General features: G+C 41.7%; 2 protein-coding genes across 4 annotated transcripts in view; both read right to left on the reverse strand.

Moving 5' to 3' along the window:
• Positions 1-14,166, reverse strand: part of AGBL2 (AGBL carboxypeptidase 2) — a 29,367-nt gene extending 15,201 nt beyond the window's left edge. Inside the window, exons 1-8 of one of the 3 annotated variants that reach the window (XR_005724257.1) lie at positions 13,739-14,166; positions 13,479-13,614; positions 13,153-13,216; positions 11,949-12,083; positions 8,568-8,621; positions 7,358-7,543; positions 5,726-5,833; positions 1,641-1,794 (exon numbers count right to left, since the gene is read on the reverse strand). Coding sequence is in view for 2 of the 3 variants with exons in the window: in XM_040259277.1 (XP_040115211.1) it covers positions 1,641-1,794; positions 5,726-5,833; positions 7,358-7,543; positions 8,568-8,621; positions 11,949-12,083; positions 13,153-13,216; positions 13,479-13,514 (737 nt within the window). In the remaining variant the exon portion in view is untranslated. The remainder of the gene's footprint in view (positions 1-1,640; positions 1,795-5,725; positions 5,834-7,357; positions 7,544-8,567; positions 8,622-11,948; positions 12,084-13,152; positions 13,217-13,478; positions 13,615-13,738) is intronic. The other 2 variants (XM_040259277.1, XM_040259278.1) reach the window with 2 other exon arrangements.
• Positions 14,167-16,028: 1,862 nt separating this feature from the next.
• The window catches only part of FNBP4 (formin binding protein 4), a 32,638-nt gene continuing 27,679 nt past the window's right edge, over positions 16,029-20,987 (reverse strand). The window contains exons 16-17 of the mRNA XM_040259280.1: positions 19,862-20,019; positions 16,029-17,085 (exon numbers count right to left, since the gene is read on the reverse strand). Coding sequence (XP_040115214.1) covers positions 16,995-17,085; positions 19,862-20,019 — 249 coding nt within the window. The 3' untranslated portion in view covers positions 16,029-16,994. The remainder of the gene's footprint in view (positions 17,086-19,861; positions 20,020-20,987) is intronic.

The following is a 20,987-nucleotide window of genomic DNA, read 5'->3' on the forward strand; positions in this document are numbered from 1 at the left end:
CAAGAGTATCCAACAGCAGTTTCTAACTACTTCAGCACCTCTCTCTGAAATGCACTAAACAGTAGTGAAGCCAGAGCCAGTGCTGGATGTGAGCTACATTCTGGATATCATCTCTGTAGAAGAGACTTATAAGCCCTCTGCACTATCTTTATATCTGATCCTCACTTATTTGAAGATGAGGGGATATTTCTGGAAAGCGTTCACCTTGTTGACCTTGCAGAAGACAGAATACAAAGGCCAGAGATCATGGAAAGATGCCCATCCACAAGCATAGCTCATGAAGCATGGACTAAAGCAGGGTGCCCCTTCCGCCTCCATCTCACGGGCACTCCAGAGCTGGGAAACAGGCACTATCACACACTGCCGACGGGGACGGAAGTCATGCTGGGAGGACAACTGGACAAAAACGAGCATTGCTGAAGGGATCAAACCCTGACCCAACAATTTTATGTCTAGGATTTGTCTCATAACACCAACAATACTTAAAAATAAGGGTATTCATAGGGTAGGCATAAGGGTATTCATTCATTAAGCCAAACATTGTAAACATCTTCATTTCCCATCAGTTGGGGAAAAAGGTGAATAAGATATAGAGTATCCATACGATAGGACAACATGAGCTATTAAAAATAAGGAGATGCATCTGTGGTACGGCCATAAGAAAACATCTAAAATTTATTAAGTGGAAAAAAGCAACATGCAAAACAGTATGTATTTAAAAAAACAAACAGTATGTGTACTATTTTTTTAAAAACATGTAATCTATATATACTACATCTATCCAGAGAGAAAAAAGTTAATGCATATACACAAAACTTAATACATATAAACAGTTGCTGCATCTGGGAGGTATGATTATAGGGCTTCAACTTTTTATGTTAGGTATTAAGGAGCTTCCTTGGTGGTTCAGCAGTAAAGAATCCACCTGCTAACATGAGAGATGTGGGTTTGATCCCTGGGTTGGGAAGATCCCTGAAGAAGGAAATGGCAACCCACTTCAGTCTTCTTGGCTGGAGAATCCCATGGACAGAGGAGCCTGGCGGGCTAGCAACTAAACAAAAACAACATTTTTATTAAGATTGTAAAAACTTAATGAACAGAAACCCTAATTAAATAGAATTGGGAGACCAGAGGGGGAGCTCTCAAGCCCTGCAATGATAGTGGAGCCCAACAGGAAGAACTCTTTCCTTCCTGGTAAGGATGCAGCCAGTGAAAAGCTACGAACCTTTTGTTTACTAAAGCCTCCCAACTTCCTCTCCTCTCAGTTAAAAGTGTTCTCCCTCCCTTGCATTACAGGACTTTCATGGCTCCCTGTGGCTGCAGACCCTGAACTGCAATTCTGTCTTGAAAAAGGGCATGTTTGCTGGAGAAATATCTAACAGTGTATTTCAGGTCCATAAAGCAAATTTCAAATGTGCACTAATTTCTTTTAGAAGTAGGAAAAACAGTTTGGATGATTTTTTTTTCCTGGAGGAAAATATGAGTCACAGTTATTTCATTTTTCTTCACTGTCCTTACAATCATCTCTCATCACTTTTCTCTTTCACAAAAACACTCCTGACTCCTTAACGTGATTCCTGAAGACACTTCTCAGTCAATTCAGTCATCATCCCTTTGGGAAATTCCTCTCTGTTACTCACACTCTGACAGCTTTCTGCAGGTTCCCACTCTCAAACCTTGATTCAAACAGCAGAGTATTATCTTCTGGTCCTTGTAAGGAGACAGAAAGTTCCTTGATAATTCCCTGTTTGCCTCCCACTCTGGAACTGGTAAAATAGGAATCTTCAGTGGGCACTGTGGATGAGATAGATAAATTTAGTCCAAGTTCCACTCAGAATCCATTTATCTAGTATCTGTTTATTAAGCCCCTCTGTGTTCAGCACTATTCTAGTTTAACAACAAGGGGTATTTAAATAAGAAATTTCTATATTCTCAGTAGTCAATGGCTTGGCAAGTGAAGCAAGTAATTATTTAACATTCACTGACTTCATACAATCTTACATCACTTATATGGATAATTTCACTTTGCAATTATTTTTTACTATACTTGCATTATGTTGTCAGATGTTAGCAATATCTACCAATCAACAAATGATTGACATCAACAAAGATACTGACCACGGGGCAGGATAGATACATGCATTAAACAAAGAGAAACATGTACAGGGCCTGCCTTTGTAAGTAGGTCCTTCATTAGTAGATAGGGTCACATTATGACTTTTGCTTCTATATGCAACCTTGTCACTGTGGAGACTTAGAGAGTAAGTAAGTAATTTGGATAAATGAAAGCAAAGGAGAAAGTGAGTGTGAAATGGGAGGAAGTAAAAGCAGAGAAAGCAGCAAGAGTACGTATAATCCATTTAAGAGCTGGAATCCCATGCTGTTCAGTCTTTTCAAGGACCATAATCAATGTACAGACCAGCAACCAGATGTCGCTAATAAAGGAATTTCAACATTTTCTCAAGTCTCTGAGGTAACATTAAAAATAATCCAATTCACAGCCCACAGTAACATATCTCAGAAACAAAACCTCCTTCTTATCTAACCCACAGCATCCTTACAGCATGTGGTTGCTCTGGGACTCCTAACTTAACAAACTCCCGGAATTCTCCCCGGCCCCATCTTCTCAGTTTTCGTTTTCTTCATTCCTCCAGTAGGGTGGGCTTAACTCCACTTGATGAATCCAAAGGCAAGATCAAGACAGCTGCCACAAATGTGTATTAAGAGGACAATTCACAAAGGCTGTCGTATCAGGAGAATGAGCTCTCAGCCCCAGGGTTTCTCCCTCTGTAGAAATATGTCTGGATAGAACCGATGAGGCAGTGGGGATTCATGGTCATCTGGTTTACTGAAAACGACCACAAGGTCACTGACAGGTAAAACAGGCTTATGATACCAAGAATTTCTTGAGGTCCTAGGAGCGATACATCCTCTATTATTTATCACTCAAGTCAACTGACTTACAATCTCAGATTAAAAAAAAACTTTTTTATGTGGACCATTTTTAAAGTCCTTATTGAATTTGTTACGATATTTTTTTCTGTTTTCTGTTTTGGTGTTTTGGCTATGAAGCATGTGAGAACTTAGCTCCCCAACCATAGATTGAAACTGCACACCCTACGTTGGAAGGAAAGTCTCAACCCTGGACTGCCTGGGAAGCCCCTGATCTTAGCTTTTAAAGTCTCCCAAACTCCTCCTCAGACACTCCATCAGGTGGAGCTAGGTAGTTGCTTCGTCTTTTCTACCTCACTGAATACAGTAAGTTTTGCCGAAACAGTGAGATGAGAGTCCAAAACCAAGGCGACTGGGAGTAGAGCGCGTATAACCACATCTCAGAGGGACCCTCTCTGCTAAAATCCGCTCGTTTTGTTTTTCTCGTGGTAGGAATGTAAACCCATTGCAGCTTCCTCTTTCCTATCTCTTGCTGTTTTTTAACCTTCCCCCCTCCACGATTTTGTTAACATACATTCCATTTCTACTAATTACACTTGGTACATATTCCTCCTCTAATAAAACTGACTTCTCCTCTGACCATTTCTATCTGTTGATCCACAGCTCTTTAACAGGACACCTCCCTTCTGCCTTTAAGGTTACTATTACCATCTGCCTCACCTCCTCCCCAGCCCGTGCCACTGTCTCTATTGTTGGTATGTCTGTTTTAGTGAGTTTGAGGTTGATTCTTCCTTTCCATAAATATCCTTTTATCAATAAATATCCAATATCAATAAAGGATATCGGACAGAGGAAATTCTCGGTTTCCAGTTTTCAGAATGCTATCATGAAAGGCTGGATTTTGTCAAATGCTTTTGTTGCACTGACTGAGATGACTGTGTAGTTTTTTTCCTCTTTGTTCTATTAATGTGGTTTAGTCACATAAGCTTCCTTACATTAAACCACCCTTGGCTTCCTGTAACAAGTCTCCCCTGGTGACGGTGTACAATCCTTTCAATACGCTGCTGAATTTGGTTTGCTGGTATTTGGTTGAGGATTTTTGCGTTTATATTCATGAGGAATACTAATCTATAGTTTTCTTGTGATGCCTTTGTCTGGCTTTGAATACTGGCTTCAAAAGAAGAAGTAGGAAGTGTTTCCTCTTCTTCTGGTTTCAAAGTTTTTGAAGAATTAGGGCTATTTCATCTCTAGATGTTTGGTACAATTCAAATAAATCCTGTTAAGCCATCTGTGCCAGGAATTTCTTCCCAGGAAGATTTTCAATTACTAATTCAATTTATTTTTTATAATCTACTCAGACTTTATTTCTTCCTGAGTCAGTTTTGATAGTATGTGTTTTTTCCAGCAACTTTTCCTGTTCGTCTGTGTTCTAAATTTGCTAGCATAAAGCTGTTAATAGCATTACCTTTTAATTGTTTTGATTTCTGTAGAGTTGATGGCTGTGTCCCCTTTCACTCCTAATTTTGATCATTTGTGTTCTCCTCTCCTGTTTCTTTGGTTGGTTTGGCTAAAGTTTTGTCAGTTTTGTTGATGTTTCCAAAGAACCAGCCCTTGGCTTGGTTTCCTATATTGCTTTTCCATTTCACTGACTTCCAGTTTTCTATTATTTCCTTCCTTTTGCCCACTTTAAAAAAGTTTACTTCTGGCTGTGATGGACCTTTCTTGCTACACACAGGCCTTCTCCAGCTGCGGTCACCAGGGGCGGCTCTTCACTGCGGGGTGTGCTTCTCACCGCAGGGGCTGCTCTCGTTGCAGTGCCTGGGCTCGAGACCACAGGCTCAGCAGTCGCGGCTCACAGGCTTAGTTATCCTGTGGCATGTGGCATCTTCCCAAACCCATGTCCCCTGCATCGGTAGGCAGACTCTTAACCACTGGATCACCAGGGAAGTCCCTTTGCTCACTTTGGACATAGTTTGCTCTTATTTTCCTGATTTATTATGGTGGAAGCTTAGGTAATTGATTTGAAATCTTTCTTCCTTTTAAATACAGGCATTTAAAGTCGTAAAGTGACCGTGCAGTGCTTTAGCTACATCTCATAAATTCTGATATGTGGTTTTATTTTCAATCAGTTCAAAATATTTTTGAACGCTTATGTTTTCTTTAGCCTGTGGGTTACTTAAGACAAATGTGCTCTTCAATTTGTGAATATTTGTATATTTCCCAGATTTCATTTTGCTATTGATTTCTAATTTAATTTTGCTGTGGTCAGAGAATATATTTTGTATGACTTCAATCCTTTTCAACATATTAAGACTTGCTTTATAACCTTATACATGGTATATCCTGGGGAATTTACTATGTACCCTTGAAAAGAATATGTATTTTGTTCTTGGGTACACTGTCCAGCACATTTTTATAAAAGACATGAATTATACCAATAGGATGGCTGCAAATTAATGCAGGCAACTACAGCATAAATGCCAGCATACACACTACAAAGCACTCACTGCAGCAAAGCAGGCAGAGAAAAAGACGAGCAACTCCCCAAAGAGCCAACGTCTGGCTTTCAGGAAGAATAAGAAGGAAGAAGATATGAAAGGGACTCAGAACTATTAAGAAAAGGTACTATCAAAAAAAAAAAAAAAAAAAAGAAAAGGTACTATCATTTTTTAAAAGTGATTAAATATTTAAAACTGATCAGTTATGAATTTCAGGGCTATCACTCAGTTTACCACTAAACTATGGATTTTTGAAAATAATTTTTATTATAAAAAATATGTTTATTGTAATTTGGTCATGATTAATTACTCACTGTTTGGTGTGATAACAATACCTGAATCTAACTGATAGACAATTGTGCCTTTTTCTTCTCCTACAATTTCTGGTATCTTTTCATTTCCTGTGGGTTGATAGAAATATTCTGGTTGAGGTGGAACCCACTCTGAAAGAAGACATTGAAAAAGTACAAAATAAGAAATAATATAAAAGGTACTTTATTAGGACTGATATAAAATAATAATAATGATTATTCAAATGGCTAGTCTGGTTGAATCAAATCAAATTCCAATCCTAAGTTTCCAGTGTGTTTGTAAATTAATTATATCTTGCTTCTTTCTATAAAGACTATGGAGAAATTTTTAACAAAAAGCATATACAACAGAAGCATAAGACTTAAAAATAAGCCAGAAAGTTGGTGCAACAACTCTACAAAATGTGTCCCTGAGCTTCCAAGTCAGGACAACACGATCAGCTACATTTTTTACTATAAAGGAACAAGTATACCAATTTCTTCCGGAGAAGGCAATGGCACCCCACTCCAGTGCTCTTGCCTGGAAAACCCCATGGATGGAGGAGCCTGGTGGGCCGCAGTCCATGGGGTCACTAAGAGTCGGACACGACTGAGCGACTTCACTTTCACTTTCATGCATTGGAGAAGGACATGGCAACCCACTCCAGTGTTCTTGCCTGGAGAATCCCCGGGACGGGGGAGCCTGGTGGGCTGCCGTCTATGGGGTCACACAGAGTCGGACACGACTGAAGCGACTTAGCAGCAGCAGCAGCAGCATACCAATTTCTTCAGAGGAAACAAGGTGTTTTCATTAACACTCAGTTCTGAAAGATTTCTTATATGGGACTTGGGCAACTTCCTACCATTTTAAGTCCAGAAGCCACTGATGAAAGCCAAGGGCATAGGAAAACACAACTTAAATTCAACAATACATAAAAGAATTATACACTATGATCAAGTGGGATTTATTCCAGAGTTGCAAGGATGGTTCAACATTCACAACTCAGCCAATGTGATACATAACAGTAACAAAATGAAGGATAAAAATCATATGATTATTTCAACACATGAAGAAAAAGCATCTGAACAAAATCCAACATCTTTTATGACAAAAAAGCGGAAAGCTTTCCCTTTAAGATCAGGAGCACAACAAGTATGCCTACTCTGACAACTTTATTCAACATAGTACGGGAACTCCTGGCCAGAGCAATCAGGCAAGAAAAAGAAAGAAAAGCTCTTTAAATTGCAAAGGAAGAAGTAAAACTACCACTAACACATATTATATAGAAAACCCTGAACACTCTACCAGAAAGCTGTTAGAACTAGTGACAAATTCAGAAAACTTGTTAGAACTAATGGCAAATTTTGTATTTTGCAAAATATAAAATCATTACACAAAATTCTGTTGCATTTCTATAAACGAATAATGAAAGAGAAATTAAGATAACATTCTCATTTACAACTGCATCAAAAAGAGTAAAATACCTATGAATAAATTTAAACATTAGTGTACCTTTTGACTTTGGGGAGTGTGTGTCAGTTTCCCAGAGCTTAAACATTCTCAAGTGAGCTAACAGATAGTGAATCTGTCCTGCCTTGGACTTTAGTATGCACAGAACCTAAAGCTATCGCACAGACTATCAGAAGAGCAAGGCCATGACACGTAAGTCACATTACCAATATGATGAATGCACTCCTTGATGACCTCACATTCTCTTGGCCATCTTGGAGCCTGCAGCAGCGCGCTTCCAGAGAAAAAAGCAAAGAGGTCTCGGGGTTCTCTGAGACGCGGGTTTACTTCGCCAATGTCATCATAAAGAAGCTGTCTGCTCTTAACAAACGGCGAACTCAGCATAAGAGAATCTGCCAAAGGGAAAGGTAAGGAGTGAGCAGTTTCCTTTTCCTTTTGAGGAACTTTGCTGCTCAACTGTAACAATTAAGGAATTTTAAGCACTGTATTAAAATATTATCACAGATATGCAATCCTATGACATCTTTCTCCTTCAGAGAGATTTAGACCAGGCTGACAACATTGACATTATAAAACGTTAAGCTAAAAAAAAAAAAAAAAAAACAACGTTAAGCTAAAATTCCCTTGTAGCTCAGTCGGTAAAGAATCTGCTTGCAGTGCAGGAGACCCGGGTTTGATCCCTGGGGTTGGGAAGATCTCCTGGAGGAGGAAATGGCAACCCACTCCAGTACCCTTGCCTGGAAAATCTCATGGACAGAGGAGCCTGGTGAGCTGCAGTTCATGGGGTCACAAAGAGTCGGGCACGACTGAGCGACTAACAGCTACTACTTCAGCTAAAATTCTGCTCTAATCTATAAAGTACTTACATGTACAGCTTTAGAGTAAGTCAGAAGAAACTGTTTTGTTTTTTAAATCAAAGTTAATGGGTTGAAGACATTTCAATAGTGGGTTAGAAATAAAAGTTACTTAATGTATGTTATTTTTGTCTAGAGAGAGGCAAAACACACACACACACACACACACACACACACACATAACTTTCAATTCGACCACCAGCATTTTAGAAAAAAAGGGACATAAAGCTTTATTAACTACAATGTAACAATCTACAAATTAAAGTTCAAGTTTTTGCTATAACCATTCAAAGGACAGAGAGAGACTTACAAAACAGAGAGGATGGAGAGAGTAGAGGCAGAGAAGTGAGAAGGGGTAGAAGAAAGAGAAGCGCTCTTAGGAAATAAGAGGAAAAAGGGAGGAAAAGAAAGGTTTCAAGGAGAAAGGGTTGGGGAAGGAAATGGGAGGAAGAATGAAGAGAGAGGGCAGGAGGAAGGTAATGCTCCGGCACTGGTGGGGAGCAGGGAGGAGACACATCCCCACCAAGGAGTCTGCATTTTCCGGCCTGGAAGGACGCGATACCTCTGCTCAGAGCTCCGGTCTGCCTGCGCCCAGCGGAAGGTAGACAGCTAGGCCCTAGAGAGAGGAAGGAAGAGGCCTGGTTTGTCCTGCGGATCTTTCTCTCCTCTGTCCTTTTCCCCCTATCCCTTTCCATTCCCCCACCTTTGGGCCCCTGAATTTCTATGTCTGAACCCTTCCCCCACTGTTTAATGGGGGCAGTAGCGGGAGGCAACAAGCATTTGAAAAGATGGTAAAGCTACTCAATCTCACTCAAAGAAATGTAAATCAAAATGACATGAAGATGTCAGTTTTTTAGCTAATAGAGAGGAAAAACACTGGCCTGTTTACACTCACCCTGACGAGGGTGTAAGTAAGCAACTACCCTCAGAACCTGAGGACAAAAAGGCAAATCTGGCAGAATCTTTCTGGAAAGCAAATTTGGCAGTGTCCGGCAAGACTTAGAGCACACCAACCCTTGATTCAGCACCCCCACTGCTAGGAATTACCATATAGATGTTCCTACAAGGGCTCAGCAGCATACGCATGTAGAGATGCTCCCTGCAGTGATGCTCAAATTGTCAAAGTGTGCAAACACCAAAGCATCCAGCAAAAGGGAAGTTAAAACAACCATGAATATTAACGAGACGGAAGACTCATTAATGGGTATTAATTAATAGGTTGCTGCTGCTGCTAAGTTGCTTCAGTCGTGTCCGACTCTGTATGACCCCATAGACGGTAGCCCACAGGTGCTCTTAAAAAGAATGAGGTAGATATTTTTTGTGCTCATAGGGAAAGCGTCTATTATTAAACAAAAAAAGCCAACGTAAAGAGGATTGTGTAGAGGATCCTCAATGAGCAATCAGAAAGAAAAAATATACAGATACTTGAGGGTATAATTTTTTTCCTGAAAAAAATGATTACAGTAGTGGCTATATTAAGGGTGGGGCCGGGAGAGTTCTTAATTTCCTTTTGTGTTTTTTCTGCCATTTGAATTTTCTAACCTTATAGGTATATTTTCTTTCTCTTTCTCTCTCTCTCCCCCTCCCTCCTTTCTTTCTCTCTTTCCTTTCTTCCCCTCTTCTTCCCTTTTTGAAACAAGTATATTGTAACTAATTTCTTTTTTACTTCCTTTGTACTTTTCTGGTTTAAAAAACAACACAATAAATGCTTTGCTACAAACATAAAGAAAAATACCTTCTTCACTCCAATGACCGAAAGGGGAGGGGGGTGCTGGGGGTGGGAAGGTGTCAGGTTACCAATTATAGTCTAGAACTCCTTTGCATTGCTGTGTTACTTCTGCAGCTGACTTTGCATTTTATGGGTTTTTTACTATATGAAGACAGGCAACTTATTAATGTTATTTCAAGCATCAGAAACTGGGACAGGAGGGGACTAAAGGTGGGGGGTCGGCTGGCTCCTGCGCCACCCCACCCTGACAGTCTTCTTTGCTCAACCTTGGCCTTTCCACACCCTACCAGGAGCTCCGGGACACAGAATGGAAGAGCCTTCCGAGCACGAGGATGAGCGAAAATGTAAGACCCATATTTGAACATGAAAATGGAACTGCTACATCAAAGGTTAAGCACCTCACATTTCCTTCCTGTTGCCAAACTGCCATCCTAAAATAGTCCGCCTAGGGGCTCTTCTGGTGGCTCCGCGGTAAAGGGTCTGCCTGGCGACGCAGGAGACACAGCTTCCGTCCCTGATCCGGGAGGACCCCACACGCTGCAGAATGAGCACGCCTGTGCGCCACAACTATTGAGCCAGGGCTCTAGAGCCCGTGAGCCACAGCGACGTAAGCCCTCGCGCCCTAGAGCCCACGCTCCGAAACTAGAGAGACCCCCACAACGAGAAGCCCCCGTGCCGCAACTCGAGCAAAGCCCGTGCAGCAGCGAAGATGCAGCACGGTCAAAAAATTAATAATAATAAATAAACAATTTTAAGTCTGTCTAGTCACACTCCTAAACAGCCGTGTGGGAGGGTGTTCTACCATCTCCGGACCTCTACTAGGTATAATCATGAAAATATTTCTGCCCAAGTCTCATAATTTACAAAATGGTACTTTGACATACTGATCTGTATCTTTAGTTAGGGGTGAAACTGAGCCTCTTTTCAAAAAGCTTCCTGACTGTGTTTGCTTTTCTATGAACTCCTTGCTCATGTCCTTTGTCCATCTTTTCTATCCGGTCACCGCTTACATATTGATTTGTAAGAGTTATTTTGTTAAGGAAATTAATCCTTGGACATGCCTGTGTGCTCGGTCGTGTCCAACTCTTCAACCCCAGGACTGTAGCCCACCAGACTCCTGTGTCCACGGGATTTCCCAGGCAAGAATCCTGCAGTGGGCTGCCGTTTCCTCCTCTAGGGGATCTGATCCAGGGATCGAACCCGCCTCTCCTGAGCCTCCTGCGCTGCACTGCGCCACCAGGGGAGCTCACGTCGCATGTCGCATTGACTGTGTTTGCTTTTCTACGAACTCCTTGCTCATGCTCTTTGTCCATTTTACTATTTGGTCATCTTTTGCTTATTGATTTGTATGTTATTTTGTTAAGGAAATTAATCCTTTGACATATTTCTCACAAAAATTTTTTTCAGTTATTTTTCTTTACTAATGGAACTTTTTTCTAAACACAAAGTTTTGCTGTAAAAATTATCAGTGTTACATTTTATAGCTTTTGGGTCTTGTATCATTCAAAGATTTTTAACCAGAAAAGGGATACAATCAGATTTGCACATAAAAAGAAAAAAAAACAAAAAAAAAACACCGCTGTGTGGAAAGCGGATTGGAAGAGGGCATCATGGAACCAGAAACCAATGATGAGGCTGTTTCAATAGTGAGATGATGGCAGCTGGCGTAGGGGAGGGGGCATGGGAAGAAGATCGTGCAGTAAAGGGAAGTGAATTGATGTTTGGTTGCATATGTACTGAGGCAGAAATTCAACTGCGTTCCTACCCTTGGATTCTAGAAAAAACTTGTGGAATCCCTGTAAAAAAGTGGTTTTTGCTTAAGTTAGTTTGGATTGGTTTCCACCACTCCTACGCAAAGAGCCTTAACAAATATATCCAGCAAAACTGCATGAAAAAAAATCAACATATTACTCTTGACCAAAGAGTTTCAACAAATTTTCCAACAATTTGGAGGAAGACCATGCAGAACGCATGGTACCTTAAACCTACAATCCAAAGCAGATCTACAGAATATTTTTTTGTTTTGTTATTTTTCTTTTCATTTAAAAATTTTCTTTTTTTTTAAAGATAGAACATTTCTGAGTGATGTCAGAAACAGTGTCCAAGGGTGCTCCCCAGGCTTCTCCCACGTTAGGCCATGTTCTCCTCAACCCCGGGAGCAGCTGCTCAAGGCACTAAGGGTTCTAGGGACATATGACACTGATTACTACTCACATAGACGCTTCTCCTTTTGCAAGTGGTCCGGTAACAAATCCTCTCTTTTTCCAAAAGAGCCACTCAACAGGTATCGAGGATTATTCTTCCAAACATGCTGGTGCGTAGCAGAATTCGGTAAACTGCTTCTCTGAGCTAAGAACAGGCAGTTTAGTGAAAGATGTTGAAGGCTAGTTCATCACATCCAACGTTGAGGTCAACACCCAAACAATTACAACTAGCAAACTGCCTTGCAGTCACCACCTGCCACACCACAGGCCTTTACAACCAATATAACCCATTTTCCAAAGAGCTTTCACATTCCAATTTATGTGAACAATTTAAACATAATTTTCTCTGTTTCACGTTGAGAAGACTTGAGAGGCATATGGTAAAGTAGAAAGAAAGGGCTGGGGAGGCAGAAAAAAATCAGCAGTGATATAACCAAGTCAGGGTAAGTACTCAAGAGTGGAAGTGGAGCACTCAGAGTGAGAGGTGCTTTGTCCTGAGGGCTCTGCTGAATCTGGCAAACTGGGAATTCAGTTTTCAACAAGTGAGTGATCACTTACAAAATGAAACAGTTAATAAGAAAGTTTAACAAGATAGAAATAAAATCAATACAAAAACTTAAATTTTATTTCTAAGTACCAAGAACAAAGTTAGAACATCAAAATTTTAAGATACCACTTATACAAGCATATAAATAAGCAGTTCCCTGAAAACAATTTATAAATCTTACTGGAAGACATTAAGGAGGACTGAAGCAAATTAGAGAATTAGAAAATACTATTAATAGGTAGGAGAATGTGGTATTGGAAAATTCTCATTTCTTGTCAATTATGATCTATAGATTAAATGCAATCCCATTTTTTTTTTACGGCATCACATGCCAATTCTAAAATTATATAAAAAGGTAAGGTTAGCCAAGACACTTCTGAATATGACAATATGGGAGGACATTTCTTTCCAGATATCAAGACTATTTTAATGCCATGTCATGTCATTAAGAAAGGGTGGTGCTGGTTCAAGGACAGACAGACAGACCTCTGTATAAACGGACACTCAACAGAAGTGACAGAGCATATCAGTGAGGAAAGGAAGTACTTCTCATTAACGCTGCTCAAAAAATTCGTCATTAGTTTATCCAAGCACAACTCTCTCAGTTGATGAACAACTTACTTCACTGACCCAGGAAAGGTGATGCTGGATCAGAATGAGACATTACCTTTATGGTAGCCATAGTACTGGAGGTGATAGTACATGAAGTCTTCATAGGGATCAGGGAGAGTCTGTGAAAGGACAGACCATCTCAATCAGGAAAACGTTTTCATAATAATCATTATTATAACAACCTGTTAAAAGAGTAATACTGACTTTCAACAAAGGCACACAAGCATGGTCGCAGAGGACGCCATACCTGAGAACTTCTAAAAACAAACCATGTGAAAGACATTTGTGCAAATTATTCTATCTTTCGGATCAAGATCTCTAGCCAGAAAAAGGTGCCACCAGAAGACAGTACTGGGTTTCTGGAGAGGGGTGGGTACCGACCTCCTGCTTTAGCTTTGTTTCCAATGCTGGGAACATGTTACTTCTGCACGCTATGCTGAAGACCAGTCAGTGACATCCGCCTCCAGCAACAGCCCCTGCCCAATTTCCGAAAGGGCAGTTTATTACATAGGAGGAGCTAAAATAAACCAGAGCAGGAGTCACCGGTCGACATTCACTCCCGTCCCCTCCCTCCGTTCCGCGGCTCCCACGCGGCGCCGCTCCCTCTCCACCAGGGCCCGCCATGAGGCCCGGGTGGGCACCTGAGGAATCTGGGAGGGCGGCCAGTCTTCCGACCTCCTCCTCCCGAGGCGCCAGGACCCCTGCCGGCTCCATGCTTTCTTCTCCGGGTTGAGGGGGGGATGCCCACCACCAGGACGCCGCTGGACAGTGAAAGAAAAGGGGAGGGGAGTCCGGCGGAGTAGTCCCGAGGCGGGTGGGAAACCGAAAGGTTAGGGGCTCCGAAAACGGAATTCAGGGGTTCGGGGTTTCCCGGTCAGGGAGAAGGTGGCGGAGGGCGGTTTCCCGGAGAGTCGAGGGATGGGGCGTAGAGATTTCCTGGGAGGCCAGAGGAAAGGGTGCTACCGCCGTGGCTCCCCGGACTGTCCGGGGCAGCAGGGGTTGGGCGCGGAGCCGGCCGCGACAGACGAGCGTGAGTGAGGCGGCGGGTCACCACCCGCAGGCATAGGCCCCGCCGCGTACCCGGCCGAGGTCGCGCTCGCTGAGCTCTCGCCAAGCCACAGCTTTCGGCTGGGGCGCCGGTAGCCTAGCAACCGCGAGCCGGAAGCGGGAAGGCGGGGCGGCTTGAAGCTTCCGGGAGCGAGGCCCCGCCTCCGAGGGGGACCGGGGAACCAGGGGAAAGTGGACTGCCGTACCAAGGCTTTGTTGTTACTCTTTTCATTACAGTATTGCAGCCCGGATTCAGGGGATTAGAAATTGCATTGATGGGGGCTTCCTTGCCGGTCCTGGGAAGGAAATGGCAACCCATTCCAGCATTCTTGCCTATAGAATTCCATGGACAGAGGCTGGCAGGCTGCAGTCCATGGGGTCTCGAGTCAAGACACGACTGAGCGACTAACACTTCCACTATTCCTTTCCTTGCTGGTCTAGTGATTTAATAAGAGACCGCGCTTACATTGCAGGGCACAGGTAGGATCCCTGGTGGGTAGCTAAGGCATGCTCCATGGGGCAGCCAAAACTGCAAGGAGATCCAACCAGTGCATTCTAAAGGAGATCAACCCTGGGATTTCTTTGGAAGGAATGATGCTAAAGCTGAAGCTCCAGTACTTTGGCCACCTCATGAGAAGAGGTGACTCATTGGAAAAGACTCTGATGGTGGGATTGGGGGCAGGAGGAGAAGGGGACGACCCAGGATGAGATGGCTGGATGGCATCACGGACTCGATAGACATGAGTCTGAGTGAACTCCGGGAGATGGGGATGGACAGGGAGGCCTGGCGTGCTGCGATTCATGGGGTCGCAGAGTCGGACACGACTGAGCGACTGAACTGAACTGAACAGCTTTAAGAAAATTATTGGGTATTATTCAAAGGGAGCTGCTTCTCCTCCTTCACCTTATATTCCCTCCATCCTATAGCTAGAATTGAAAAATTACCTTCTGCGTTGGAAAATATAAGAAACAAAGTAAAACTCACACTTTGACTATCAAGTTGTCAGATTCAAAAAAGTTTCTGGTCTGGCAGGATAGGGACAAAGCCACTTAGTCCCTGTCAACAATTCCTAGAACTCTGGTTAACTGTTAGGCAGTTAAAAGCAAAAGCTTTAATGACTAGTCAATAGCCCTTTTTCCCAAAAATGTAGGATCTTGGTGGTGGCTCAGCCAGTAAAGCGTCTGCCTACAATGCGGGAGTCCTGGGTTCAATCCCTGGGTTGGGAATATCTCCTGGAGAAGGAAATGGCAACCTACTCCAGTACTCTTGCCTGAAAATTCCATGGACGGAGGAGCCTGGTAGGCTACAGTCCACGGGGTCGCAGAGAGTCGGACACGACTGAGCGGCTTCAATGTCAATGTGCTCTATGCAAGTGACAAGAAAAACAACTTATATACAAATGGTCACCCCGGTTTTTGCATAAATAAAAACCAACACAGAGCATCCATGGCGCTGACCATACAGCCGCGTATAAACACACTAGAATAGCATTGTACCTGCTGTTGTCTTTGGTTGACTTTACATGACTGTGAGTATATATAGCTCTTGTAACTAGTGAGAGTATAAAGCACCTTTTTTTTCTAGAATATTAACCACATTCTGTCATTTCCAGGATTTAAGTAGGCTAAATACAAGCTAATATTATAGACCACAAGCTCCAATACTTAAGTCACACCATATTTGCTGGTACTAGAGTCCTGTTTCTCTAACCCCATTCTCCCACCCTGCAACGGGCTCAAGATCCTGACACTCCTCTTTTCTTCTGAGAGCTTCAACATTTGCCTTATACCGTACATGATTAGAAAAAACGACTGACTTAAAGGAAGTCTTGGTGACATCTTCAGGGAGTAACAGGCAAAATAGGAGCAAAAGGATAAGCAATGAGAAGTATAAAAAAGGCTTTATTAGTGCATATATACAAATTTACAAGGTCAGAAACTGGAGAAATACAAACAGCTTTAAAACACAATTTGCTTTTTCTTCAGTTTAAAGTGACTTTTACCTGATTGTGATACAATAGAAAGTACAGAACAGTAAACTGCTTTTTTAAATACTGGAATTTTATGGAGAATACATTCACATATAAATGGGAGGTGAACTTTGGACCAAGGTACGATCATGGAGACATAGCAATACATACAGTGGCTCGTTACATTTACTCCCACCTGTGAGGGGGAAGTCTCAAAGACATGAACAGTTGCTGCTGCTGCCATATACTGAAATTTATATATGTCACCTAGTATGTGCAATGACTGAGCTATCTTTATCAGTTCTAGAATTTGTGAGAAATACTCTATAAATTTATAGAGTGTGGCCACCTGTTAGCTCAACATGAATGAGTCTGTATACCTCAGCACTTCGGGGGTGGCAGACTAAGAGGAAGAGGTCAGAAGGAGATTCCTATAATCCCAGTTAAGCAAGGTAGAGTATAGAGCTGCCTTCTTAATTGCACTTGTTCTGAAGATGTTAACGAGAGAGAGCGTGCCACACTAGGAACTACAACAGCCTCTATTAGGCAGGAAAATCCTTCCCTGTTCGTCAGCGAGTCCTCTACAGAAGTGTCACGAGCCACACGTCCAGATTGATGAGAATCATGTACCTAACATGCTGAGTTTGCCAGTGTGAGAATAAAGGCAGCCAGGTCAAATGGTTCAGCCACCTCACACCTTTTGGCAAAACAGAAAAAACTACATTTCACAAATGTGGGAATTTTGTATGCTCTTGCCCAGCAAATTTATATGCTCTCTCTCATAACATTTATAGTTTATTGGCAACAGTAAAACTGGTTAAGACTCTGAACTGAACATAAAAAAAGAAAACCCAGCACACAGTAACAAAAAAGTAAAAAACTATGTGTTTGGAGCCATTTTTCGTCTCTTCAGTCTTGCTCGCCAATCTTCAGGAAGGGCTTCAAAATTAGCATTTCTCTCTGCCATGCCACTGTGGAAACAACAGACAGATGACTTCTCTGAGAAAAAAGAATGGAGCTGTTCACTCCCTAGCAAATAAAAACTAACCAAACCTGAAAACGATCTGTCACATCTGTCTTCATGACAAAGTTTCAAATTTCTCAGCTAAGTACCAGAACAGTTTTCATCAAATTTCTTAATTGATAGGTCAACCAAACACATACAAAACACTCTGCTCTACAGTTTATTTATATGTTAAGTGCATATTTATTTTTATGTCTCCCCAGTAACCATTAAAGCTACACTGAAGGAAAATAACACATGCCTGTAGAAGTATTTCTTGGCTCCAAGGAGTTAGAGGAGTCCTTATCCTAGATTTATTTACTTAACCTCTAAGAAGATATATTTAATCCTCAACATACCACCAGGGACGGGCAGACCTAATGTTTCTGAGATTCTCTTTTTTCATTAATTCTAACTAGCATTGATCTCTCACGGCTTATTCAAATTCAGTTATTTAAAAAAACTGATTAAAACTCAAGATTCACCTGGCGGGCTACAGTCTATGAGGTAGTAAGAGTTGGAAACAACTTAGGGATTAAACAACAACAATGTGCTATCTGTTCACAGGTAAACCATATAGTATGCTATGATTTAAAAAAACCACCACCAAGAAAACAAACTCAAGATTCTTGGGAATTTCCTGGCTGTACAGTACTCAGGACTCTCGCGCTCTCACTGTGGAGGGCCCGGTCAGGGAACCAAGAGCCCGCCAGCTGTGTGGCACAGCAAAGACAAAACAAAAACTTAGATTTTATCTTGCAATAACCAAAATGAGTGCATGAGACCCTTTTATAAATCTAAAATAAGATAAATTACAAGATCTTTGTGACTTCCCATCATCTTGAAAGAGTTTACTATTTCATCACTGTAGGAATTAATCATTAATCAATTCCCAGCAACACTAAAAAGGACTAAATAGTAAGAAAACTCGAGAATAATGGAGTCATCTATAAGGCTGCTGCTGCTCCGAAGTCGCTTCAGTCGTGTCTGACTCTGTGCGACCCCATAGACGGCAGCCCACCAGGTTCCCCTGTCCCTGGGATTCTCCAGGCAAGAACACTGGAGTGGGATGCCATTTCCTTCTCCAATGCATGAAAGTGAAAAGTGAAAGGGAAGTCGCTCAGTCGGGCCCGACTCTTAGCAACCCCATGGACTGCAGCCTACCAGGCTCCTCCGTCCATGGGATTTTCCAGGCAAGAGTACTGGAGTGGGGTGCCACTGCCTTCTCCGCTACAAGGATGATACACAAGTAAAACGAAATTATCATTAATACCATCCTGCAGTTTTCTTCCTGGGTTGCCCCAAATCCCATGCATCACTTTTCAAGGAAGTAAGTCTGGAGACAACATCTTCACAGTCTCCTCCTGGAAAGCCCCCAGTATTACGTAATTCAGATGAATACAAAGATACAGCAGCACTGTACATTCAAACTGTGATGGTGAAACTGGATAAGTAAACTCTCAGGCTACGAGGGTTAAGAAGACCATAATCTAGACGAATTTTCTTAAATTCAAGATTAATGAGTGAACAATATATAGGTCAAAAAGGAAATACAGTATCTGCATAAGTTTTCCCATTTTATGCTGCTGTATGCTAAAACTTATGTGATCAAGTTCGTAAGTGGGACAAATGCTAAAAACAGGTGTGCAGTGGCTAGAGAGAAATGTATTTTAGGAACAAAGATTTCATTGGAATGACTATTCCAATTGGTGTTTATGGATTTAAAAATGAAAATGTTTTTAATTACGAAGCAAAGATGGCTATCCTCTCTCAATTTTTCCTTTCTGCCACACCATGCGAGATCTTTCCATGACCAGGGACTGAACTTGGGCCCTCAGCAGTGAAAGTGAAAAATCCCGACCACTGGACTGCCAGGGAATTCCTTCAAACATTTCCATGAGCACTGCATTTATGGATGTGGCAAGTGTCAGAAGCAGAAAATGATACGCTGGAACCTATCGGAGATGAACCTGAAATCTGGCGTCACTATCAGCATGTTCCAGGTCATGCACCACAACTGAGCAACTGGTTACGCTAAAGGAATGTTGGTCATTTCAGTATGTGTACCTTCAACAATCATGTGAGTAAAGAATAAAACCTTAGTTTAGGTATATGAACATCTTATTAAATTAAAAATTGGTCTCTTGGAGCTACATGGTAAATGGGGATGACTATTTTCCCCTGTATGCTCAGGGTTAAGACAGTTCTTTACCTAAGATGAACAATTAGTGGGAAGTATTACAACTCTGATGTCTTTCAAAAAAGCTAAACTGTAATTTCTATAGGAAAAAAACATTTCTATGAATTAAAAACTGCTTGGGTTAAGTTTGTAAAGAAATCAGGGCTATGACTTTAAGAACATGGGGGCTTCCGTGGTTGCTCAGTGAAAAAGAATCCACCTGCTAATGCAGAAGATATGAGTTCAAATCCCTGATCTGGGAAGATTCCACACGCTGCAAAGCACCTAGGCCTGTGCACCACAACTATTGAGCTGTGCTCTAGAACCCGGCAGCTGTAGCCCGTGCTCTGCAACGAGACACGCCACCACAAGGAGTTGCCCGTACACTGCAACCAGACGGCAGCCCCCTGCACTCTGCAACTAGAGAAAGGCTCACGCAGCAGCGAGACCAGCACACCCATAAAGAAACAAAAGAAAATAAAAACAAACACTTCCAGAATACAACAGTTCTAAAAGCACAGCTGCAACCAGCACAGCCTGCCCGTCTGAGACCCCTCCTCTTTACCTGACTAGCTGCTGCTGCTTCCACTCTTCAATGCGCTTCTGTGCGGTTGACTCTCGGTCCTCTTCACTGGAACTAGAGTTTTCCTCTTCATCTAACTCACGCTGGATACTCTGCCACTTCTTTACCAGAGACGGCATTTTGGTTTTACTTTTCTTTCCCTGTAACAAAGGTTAAAGGTCAGAAGGAGTATGATACATAAAACAAAACAAGAGAACAAGTTCTTCACATGAGATCAAGATCTCTTCCTTAGTTCTAAGGAGTAAGTGAACTTCAAAATCAACCGAACACAAGAACCATTCTAAATTTTTTGCCAAAAACTTCTACCAAGCTTGGTTAAAAACCTAAAAACTGTAAATGGGATATTTTTTCTTTTTTAAAAAGAAAGAAACAAAAAACTATTTTAGTTGGAGGCTAATTACAGCATTGTGATGGTTTCTGCCATATGACAACATGAACCGGCCACAGGCATACATGTGTCCCCTCTGTCTGTAAGTGGGGTATTTTATAAAATCAGGTCAGAAAAATTTCCTTTAGCCTTATTCTATGAAATTCAAAACTCTTGCCCTTATCTCCTCAGAATTACAATGTACCCTTTCATGAATTTAAATGGATGTAGTATTTGCATCAAGTGAAACACAGTGTTGAGAAACAAATGATCAGCTTTTCTGGAAAGAACAACAGAATCAAACATGACTACTAAATATGAAAAAAAGCAAAGAGGAGTATTAAAACATTAAGTATAAAATCAGTTCTAAGAGAAGATACTACTTACAATTCAATTCTGTCCTATTAGCTTACCTTCAGTTTCTAAATTGCCTGTAATAAACACACAATCTCACAGTTAAGGAAAAAACCTTGTGGTATTTGCTATATATACAATATGGCTTGCTCTATCACTACCTTCAGAGTTCTGATCAACGGCACTCTAGCAAAGATGCCTTCTCTGACCACACCATATGAAACAGTACTGCCTCCCAAAGCCCACTCACTTTCAGTCCTCTGACACTTTTTTCTTCATTGTATTTTTAAACGGTGAACATGTATTTGCTTATCTGTTTCTGCAACCAAGCTGCCCCCTACCCTCTCCAAGGCCACCAAAACAGCTCTACAAAAGCACAGATTTTTT

This window comes from Oryx dammah, unplaced genomic scaffold (genome assembly GCF_014754425.2).
Source record: "Oryx dammah isolate SB20612 unplaced genomic scaffold, SCBI_Odam_1.1 HiC_scaffold_17, whole genome shotgun sequence".
Classification (NCBI taxonomy): domain Eukaryota; kingdom Metazoa; phylum Chordata; class Mammalia; order Artiodactyla; family Bovidae; genus Oryx; species Oryx dammah.